Genomic DNA, 9,890 nt, shown 5'->3' on the forward strand with positions numbered 1-9,890 from the left:
TATGCCCTCTGGCCCAGCTTTTCTTTCAAATATTTATTCAGCAACCTTAGATTCCCCCCCCCTTTTTTTTGCCTCAATGAAAAGAAAGAAGAAAACAGAAGACAGTGTTGTCCTTTAGCAAAGAAAGTAGGTCAGATCTTCAATATAATAACCTTTCATCTTTATACAATACACACATTTCTTGAGTTCTCTCTTCTCCCCAGGCAGTAGTCCACTGTGCAGATCCCATTGTTATGAGGATTTTCAAGCTCCAGAGGTTGTTTTATGGTTCTGTTCTTTAGAGTGAAGTTTGGTATGTGTTTTCTTTTGTTATCCAGTGCTCCAGATTGTTCTCTCAACTCCAAACAAAATTACATTTATTTCAGTACAAAGTGTGTGTGTGTGTGTGTGTGTGTGTGTAAAAATTATATATATATATATATGTTTTCTGAGGTTTTTGCGGGTGTTTGTATGTAGGTCTTTGGTTATTCGGGTTTTAATTCAGCAGTTAAAAAGGAAGAAACAGCTGCAATCACACATTGCTCCCAGAAGCACGAAGCTGAAGCCTGAAGATGACGAATGAGACTTCGTCGAAACGTCGCCAAGACACTTCCAATTTTACGCGGGAGAAAACCCGAATAACCAAAGACCTACATATATATATATATATACACACACACACACACACACACACACACACACACACACACACACACACACAGAGAGAGAGAGAAAATAGGAATCTTTGATTTCACTTTGATCTGATGTACACTGCAATTCCACTGAATTTAAGGGAAGCTGCCAAAAAAAGTGCTTCATAGGGTTGGGGAGTAAACATCATGGCAATTTTCAGCCTAAGAGATTAATTTATTTGTAATGAGGATATAATGATTTCTATTTCTACATGTGTAGCATTCAACAACATGAGTAGCAACCTTTTTCTAAAATGAAAATGTGCTTTGAGAATGAATATAAAAGAAAATGCTAAACCATAAATTACGGACTTCCATTATTGAATGAAATACAATTAGTTGCTGAATCCATTAGTGAGAAATACTGGCAGTCCTCGACTTAGAACTATTTGTTTAGTGACTGAAGTTACAACAGCAGTGAAAAAAGTGATTTACAAGTAATCTTCACTCTTATGACCATTGCAACATCCATAGTCACATGATCAAAATTTGGATGCTCGACAACTGACATGTATTTATGATGGTTGCAGCGTCCAGGGTCGAGGGATGATCATTTGCAAAGTTCCCAACTGGTTTCCAATAAGCAATGGAAAGCCAGATTCGCTTAACAACTGTGTGCTTCACTTAACTGCTGTGGTGATTTGCTTAATGACCACAACAAAAAAGGCTGTATGCTTGGATGCAACACATGTAACCACTGTGTCGCTTAGCAACAGAATTTCCACAGCCAATTGTGGTTGCATGTTGAGGACTACCTGTAGCATTTCCTAAGGTACAGGTAATCCTCAACTTACAACTTCAATTAAGCCCAAAATTTATGTTGCTAAGTGAGAAATTTGTTTAGTGAGTTTTGCCCCATTTTACGACTTTTCTTGCCACATTTGTTAAATTAATTAAGACAGTTGTTAAGTGAATCTGGTTTCACCATTGTTTCTGCTTGTCAGCAGGTTGCAAAATCGGTCACGTGTCTCCAGGGCACTGCAACCATCATAAATGTCAGTCAGTTATTTATTTATTTATTTTATTTATTTATTTGATTTTTATACCGCCCTTCTTCTGAAGGACTCAGGGCGGTGTACAGGCAAGATAAAACAATACAATGTACAGATTAAAATACCATTTAGAAAACTTATTTAAATTAGCCTAAAAATTAAAAATTTCCATACTAAAAACCCCGTTTAAAAATTGATAAAAGATAAAATTCAATTTAAGACAGCCCCACGCAAATAAAAAGATGAGTCTTCAGTTCGCGACGAAATGTCCGAAGGTCAGGTATTTGGCGTAAACCCGGGGGAAGTTCGTTCCAGAGTGCGGGAGCCCCCACAGAGAAGGACCTTATCAAGCATCCGAATGTAAATCACATGACCATGGGGATGCTGCAACAATCATAAGTATGAAAAATTATCATGTCACTTTTTTCAGTGCCATTGTAACTTCAAATGGTCACTAAACGAACTTTTGTAAGTTGAAGACTACCTATTTGAAAAATTAAATGACTACACTCTAGTGTTCCTTCTAACACATGCTTATGTTACATGTTTATATGTGATTTAGAAATATTTGTTCCGTAGGAACTTCTCAATCCAGTATGAAAACAGTATGTTTTGAAGGAATCGATTTGGTATGCTTATTTGCATATTAATCTCATATTTTTATATATTGATCTATTATTATAATTTGGAATTTTATTTTCTAAAATGGCAGTTTAAGTTTTACAGTCTAGGAAAAATCATATTTATTTATAAGGAATTTCCCTGTCTGCCTTTTCATAAAAAATTATGCTAGTGAGAGAAAAAAAAATCACATTCTTGATAGCATCCTTTGTAACTGTGCTTTGAACTAGAAATTGATGAAGAGAGATTGCCCACAGGCCTACCCTTTTTCACAATTGTCTCATCCCGAGCTTAAAGTGCTGCTCCATCCATATTTGTGTGGTTCGCTTCTTCATTTGATTTTTCAGTCAGAATTACTTATGTCTCAAAATGTGTAGAAGCTGAACTTCCCAAGCAGGGCTGCTTTAACCCATTTGTCCACTGCACAAGGGCCAGTTGTAAGGTAAAAGTAGTTTTTAATCAACAGCTGGAAGGTTTTTTAAAAAAATTTCTTTAACATTGGATGAGTGTGCATGCTTTATGCACAAGGGCTCCTTATACTCCAGTTGTTCCCTGCTCACAAGTTTTTTCCTTTAGGCTGCTTTTCTTTTCATTTTTACTCACTAATGCATGAAGGCCTTCCCGAAATGTTCATAAAAATATTGCCTATTTGGCAGAACAAGAACAGTGGCTACCATAGATTATCAGTGCAGTAGAAGCCAAATTTGATTTGAGGTATGAGATTATTTTTATATCTGCATTTCAATACATTCTGTTCTCCTTTACAAGGACAAATACTTCAAAACGTTTTTCATTCTCTATTCAAAGATAAATGAATCTTCATCTTAATCGCCCCAATGTCTCTATGGCAGGGCAACATGCAAGATAAAGGGGTTACTTCACTTTGGGATTTCTTTGATTTGGAGAAATATATAGAAGAGTGGTTCTTAAACTGTTTGATTCAATTACCTCTTCTTTGGGTCTCAAATGCTATCATTATCCACTCAAAAAACACAAGAGTCTTAATAGCTGCAGTGTTAAATTGGATCCTTGATCATAAGCAAGCAATTGCAAACCACACTGTTGATTCCAGAATATATCCAAATTACTGCTCTGGATAACAATATGGGCAGCATATAAATTTAATAAATAAATAAAATTATCCCCAGTTTAAGAACCACTGATACAGACAGGCCCTGATGTATCAGGCAAAAGGTTCATTTAAATTTCTTACAATGTCTTCCTTATAAATAGATTATCACCACCGCCCATAAGTAGGATATGAACAATCATATGCTCCTATTGCCATACTTGAAAGCATGTTGCTTCTGATACATATGGTTCTTCATCTTCTTCTTCTCCTTCTTCTTTAGACTTTGGCACATACTCATAGAGTTGCAGTTGCATAATTTTGATTTTATTAATCCAACAGGTGTTTTTTTTTCTTTATCTTAAAGGAAAACCACCTATTGGTGAAGTCTTAGATGCTCTCTACCATGAACTGGCTGCCTGCAAAGTCACCGGAAGCAAGTCTCTTGAGAAAACACCAGGACACCAGTCTTTGTCCAGCTCTTTGGTTATCTCCTGTTGAGCAATAATGCCTCTATTGTTGTTGCTGTTGCTGTTTTTCCGATTATCACCATGGGTTAAAAGTTGCAATGAAAAAACATGGAGGGTTCTGCCATCTATGTAATGGTCCAATGCAAGAGATGGAATGATAAAATAAATGGCATAAAGAGATAGGCAAATGGAACAGAAAGTCCAGAATTATTTATAAGGACTGGCAACAGGTCTTGAATAGATTTTGAAGGATGGATCTCTCATCCTTTCTTATGGGTCTTAATACAATTAGATATATGATTTGAGATTTGAGAACTATGCAAGTACAACATACATCTGAAACCTGAAATTATGTTCAATATTTCCAAAGTCCCCAAAACTGTCATTTAATGTACAAATAAATTTTATCCAATATTTACTTCACATGGCATTAAATGGCATCTAAAATCTCTATTTTACCAGTATCATTCATACACTACAAGTTAGTCCATACTTTAATGACCTTAATTCAGACCTATCATTTCTATCACTGAGCAAAAATTCACATAAACAATCTGCTTATGGTTATTAAGCAAATGGTTATTGAGTGAGATATTATCTGAATGTGACTTTTGACTTCCTGCCGGCTTCCCCGTTGGCTTTGTTTGTTAAAGCCAGCTGGAAGGTAGCAAATGGCAATCACATGACTTTATGTATGCTGAAATAGTTACACGTTCAAGAACCAGTCATAAGTCAATTTTTCAGCACTGTCATAAGTGCCAACAGTTGCTAAACAAAATAGTTGTTAAGCAAGGACTAGCTATAATTTATCACGCGCAAAATAATGCAGTACTCTTATTACCCTGTAAAACTTTACTTTTCTGAATATAGCAGAGAAGATTAATTTGCATTTTAGATAGTCCAATACATTTCTTTGCCTTTTCTTGAGCATTTCCTTGGTAACTCAATACTAGGCATGAAGAAAATAAAATTAAAAAGTACCTAGAAGGATTATATATTAAAGGAGGAATAAAGCTGACCTGAAGTCTACAAGAATTATTGTAGGCTATCAGATCTGAACTGCAACTGTCATCATTTCAAGTAATGCATCCATCGAAAGTAGGACTCTGAGGCAAGTAGATTCCCCAAAGAACAATTTATTGGATACATCATATTGGCACCAATACGGTGAAAACCAACTCCAAAAGTTCCCATGGTTTTCACCTAATTAAAAAGTGAAAGATCCCCCTTTCCCCTCAAGCATCAGTCACATTGTCCAATAAAGGTGCTGGCCGACTGCTTGGTTACTCCACTCCTCCTCTCCCCAGCCACCTGTTTAAATCTCCTTGGTTCCCACAGGAATATTTTTTTTTACTACAAAACCACAGCTATCTATTTTGCCCCCTCCCTGTCCCTTCTTCTGCCTCGTGGCAACGCTGAAGCTGTAAAGATGGCCTCAGCCAGGTTCGCTTTAGGGTTGACAGCAACATTTAGACAATGGCACCAAAAAGATTACATATCTACAGTAATTTTAGCACTTCGTTTTTTAATGGAATCCTAACAACTTTCCACTGGAGTTAGCTGCAAAATGCGATCAGGAAAACAAGGAACAGATTACTTTGGGAGACGGTGTAAAAGAAGCAGATTGTAATTCTTTCACACACAAAAATCTACTCTTTGTTTTGTTTTCCATTTGGATTGAGAGCTACCTTAGTTATGATATGAAGAGAGAAATGCTGTTTATCTACCACAAACCATTTGCCTCCATCTCTACCAGTACCTCCTGATCTTCCATCTGTCCATTCTTGCCTTTCAGCAATCTGTAAAATAGTTACAGGTTGTTACCACTGCATGTACTTGGAGGAACTGTGTGTGTGTTAAAAATAATCTGGCTGAATGTATGGCTACTTGTAAACATAGTTTGTTTGATTCTATCATTATATCTGCATTTTGTTTTACTGGAAATTTACAAATGTAGTATATTTTGTTACGACCTTTTAACTATTATCTTCAACCCTAGTAAAATGTAAGTGGTTATATTAAAAGTCACCTTGATTCTTTTAAAATAGTGCCAGTACAGCAAAAAAATCTGTACTGGGGTGGTGGGTAGAGAGAGAAGTAATAGGAGCCAGATAGAATCACAGGAAGTCTCTGATTATATATTTGAGGGTATATAAAGTACTTGGATTATTTAAATTGTATTTCTTCCCATTATGAATCTAAAGAGCTGCAGTGGCGCAGTGGTTAGAGTGCAGTACTGCAGGCTACTTCTGCTGACTGCTGGCTGCCTTCAATTTGGCAGTTCAAATCTACCTGGCTCCAGGTTGACTCAGCCTTCCATCTTTCCGAGGTGGGTAAAATGAGGACCCAGATTATTGGGGGCAATATGCTGACTCTGTAAACTGCTTAGAGAGGTGTTGTGCCTTGCCCGCCCTCCTCTCCTCAGCCGGGCCCCTCCCATCTCCTGCTATCTGAGTCAGAGTCTGATAATGAAGAGAAACGGCCTGGCATACCTCCAGCCCCCAGCCCTGGCACCATGCCCGGACAGAATGTCAGGAATGAGCAAACAAACCTCCCTCCTACAGCGTGTGAGCACAAAGCCAGCCACGTGCTAGAATTGCCGGCAGCAGATTAGGAGGACGGAAAGTCACAGTGGACGGATCCCCGCTTCCGGAGAATGGAGAGGCGACGTCAGCAAAAGGAAGGGAGGGGCAGGCCTGGATAAGTGCTGAGTCATGGAGCCACACCCCATGGCCTATATAAAGGATCTGCTTTTTGGCATTCCTTGAGTCAAGCAAAGTCTCATCTGGTTTGCTGAAGTCACATCTTGGATTCCTGCCTGCCCTGAGAACTCTGACAGAAATTTGGCAAAGCTGCAGAGGCTTCGTGGCCACGCTTGATACAGACTTCCCAGACCCGGCCATCGGAGGGGGAGCGGGACATGACGAGGGCTGTGAAGCAGTATATAAGTCTATGCTTTTGCTATTATCTACTTTTATAAAGTAGCCTGGGCTATGTCCTGCCCTAACTTTTCAGTCAGCTCAGAGCAGACACTAGCTCTAAGTCAAGTCATTCTTCCCTGTGCAGTTTCATTGATTTTTCAAGGATTCTAGATATTAATCAAGATGCCATCAGCTGCCTCCTGATTTTTTTAGTTCATAAGAAATCTACTTTAAAGAATTTCTGCTGCAGAGGTTCAGATGATTGGTGGCAATAAGATGTAGGAGAGAGGCCAGTGAACCTGGTGCATGCTTCCCTTGGCCTGTTAAATAGTCAGAATTTATGAAACTGGCTTATCTCCAAAACATATGACAGATGACTCAATTCACCATTCATAACTGAATGTTTAGAGTATCTCAGTATGAAACTATTGATTTGATTGGAAGATCATGTTGCCCCATATCTGAACCATGATACTAACTTGGCTGAGTTTGGTCGGGTATACTGTGCTTAGTACAGTTCAGTACTAAGTATAGTACTTAGTACAGTAATGAGCCACGGTGGCACAGTGGTTAGAGTGCAGTACTGCAGGCTACTTCTGCTGATCACCGGCTGCCAGCAGTTTGGCAAATCGAATCTCACCAGGCTCAAAGTTGACTCAGCCTTCCATCCTTCCGAGGTGGGTAAAATAAGGACCAAGATTGTTAGGGGCAATATGCTGACTCTGTAAACTACTTAGAGAGGACTGTAAAGCACTATGAAGCGGTATATAAGTATAAGTGCTATTGCTATTAGACAACTTTCTGTGGCTGAGTCACACAATCGCACAATTCAACCCAACCTTACGGTTTAGCACTCCTTGACTTTTTTCCCCCTCTTCCAGATACCCCTGGCAATCATTGGATAATGATGTGACCTATAAGACATGTTCCAGATATATATTTTCCATCTCCCTTCTCTTCTTTATTTTTATTCTGTATATTTTAACCATCTTCCTTCATGACTTGTTTCTGGAAATTCCATTGTGTGCCACAATTTATAAGCTTTCAGATAGACTAATAAAGATGTTCTCTCAGTATGGGTTTTGATGTTTTTCTCATGGCCAACATAACTATTATTTAGCTTTGCACTATCCTTCAATTTATATCTTAAAGCAAGATATTTCAAAGCACTGTTTGATTAAAACAGTGTTGCAGCCTTAAGCATGCTTACTTGGAGATTGAGTTTCTTTAAAATATTGGAATAAATGATTAAAATTTCAGGATAGCTGGGTCTTCATATGTGTCTTCATGTGTTTACTGTGACATTATTCTCTATTTGATAGGCTCAGAGGGAAAGTATTAGAGCTGTTTTGATAAAAGACATTGTGCATCTGTTCCACCTTCTCAATGGATTTTTTCTTAGTATGGAAAAAGGGGACTGCATTAGAAAAATATGGTAGATGTCAACATCTGGGCCACCCATAGAATTTTAAAATGAGAAAAACTTGATTTGTACAGTGAAAGCTTTCTCTGGAAGCATTTTGGATATGTCTGTTACTTTATTTTGCTCTCAGCTCATGGTTTAAAATGCAAATGCTGATTTGCAGTGGCGGAATGCAGTAGCCATTAGCTTGGCAACATCTTTCTTGTTTACTTGTTGCACTGTGGGGAAAATTGGGTTACAGTCCTTGCAGAAATTGTTATTAGATCTGCTGGCAAATGGACTCCTGAATTATCACACTAAGCCACAGATTATGTGGCCATATTTGTCCAACACCCCTGGCAGAATGAGCTGGTTCTTTGGAGTCAACACTGATCCTTGTGCTCCAGCAGGGACAAAAAGGAATGGTGATTTTTCAGTATCTTTCCAGCAATTGCAGAAAAAGATTAGGGAGCCTGTTTTTTTAAAAAAAAATTAATGAAAAAATAAATCTGCAGTGGTATGATATCAAGTCCGGCAGTTTATTCATCCACCTTTCCCTTCCCATTTGCTAATCCCTGTGTTTGTGATGTGTGTGGAGAGGGAGGGAGGGAGAGAGAAGGAATGAAATTCATTTTGTCTATCCTGCTGCATGCAATCTCTGTACCTAAGCTATCTAGGATGTTTGCAGATATACAGTAGAGCTGGAATTCTCATATTAGCAATTCTGAGGGATTCCAATCTCTATGGTGTGTCCAGGTGAAAGGGCAATATTCATGACCCCCATAGGGCTGCCCAAATGATTACTGCTCATATTTTTGTAGCAGAAAACATTTGTCTTTTGCTCAGGACCAGAAAATGATGATCAGAGTATGGTCTGTTTTTGGTCTGTTTTTTATTGACAGATCACTAATCATTTTTATACTGACTAGAATATGTCTGCAGTGGTAGCAGGGCCTAGCAGAATGAATCTAAACGGGTATATTTTTGTGACTTCAAAACAATTTTTTTTAAAGGATTCAGTCTGAGGCAGGGAAATGATCCAGGCAGTGGACAGAATGGCTTCTGAAGATCTAAAGGAAACAGCTGAGACCACTGGTTGTTCAGGAAGCTCAGGACAACAAAACAGCAGGGTTGGCAGCTAGCACAATGGTGGAGGAAGTATTACAATAAAGACTAGCACAGGCTAGAATCTACAGAATAACAGAGTTGGAAGGGACCTTGGAGATCTTCTAGTCCAACCTCCTGCTCAGGCAGGAAACCCTACACCACTTCCTCTGGTGTAGAGGAGCCTCTGGTGGCTCAACGGACTGTCTGTTATTAACACAGCTGCTTGCAATTACTGCAAGATCAAGTCCTACCAGGCCCAAGGTTGACTCAGCCTTCCATCCTTTATAAGGTAGGTAAAATAAGGACCCAGATTGTGGGGGCAATTAAGTTGACTTTGTATATAATATACAAATGTATGAAGACTATTGCTTAACACTGTGTAAGCCACCCTGAGTCTTCGAAGAAGGGCGGGATATAAATTCAAATTAAAAAAAAAAACTTCAGACATGGCTGTCCAATCTCTTCTTAAAAACCTCCAGTGTTGGAGCATTGACAACTTCTGGAGGCAAGTTGTTCCACTGATTAAAGTTTATTGTATGTAAAGTCTCTTGCACAACTTTGAGGAGAGCAAAGAAAATGTCTTTGCTACTATAATTGCGTCTGAAAATAAGTTGACGCCCTCTTCTTTGTGGAAATA

General features: G+C 38.6%; 1 protein-coding gene across 1 annotated transcript in view; it reads left to right on the forward strand.

The window, feature by feature from the left end:
• The window catches only part of EFCC1 (EF-hand and coiled-coil domain containing 1), an 82,654-nt gene extending 74,798 nt beyond the window's left edge, over positions 1-7,856 (forward strand). Inside the window, exon 11 of the mRNA XM_058167827.1 lies at positions 3,721-7,856. Within this exon, the coding sequence (XP_058023810.1) occupies positions 3,721-3,854 (134 nt within the window). The 3' untranslated portion in view covers positions 3,855-7,856. The remainder of the gene's footprint in view (positions 1-3,720) is intronic.
• Positions 7,857-9,890: the final 2,034 nt, after the last annotated feature.

This window comes from Ahaetulla prasina, chromosome 2 (assembly GCF_028640845.1).
Source record: "Ahaetulla prasina isolate Xishuangbanna chromosome 2, ASM2864084v1, whole genome shotgun sequence".
In the NCBI taxonomy this organism is placed as follows: domain Eukaryota; kingdom Metazoa; phylum Chordata; class Lepidosauria; order Squamata; family Colubridae; genus Ahaetulla; species Ahaetulla prasina.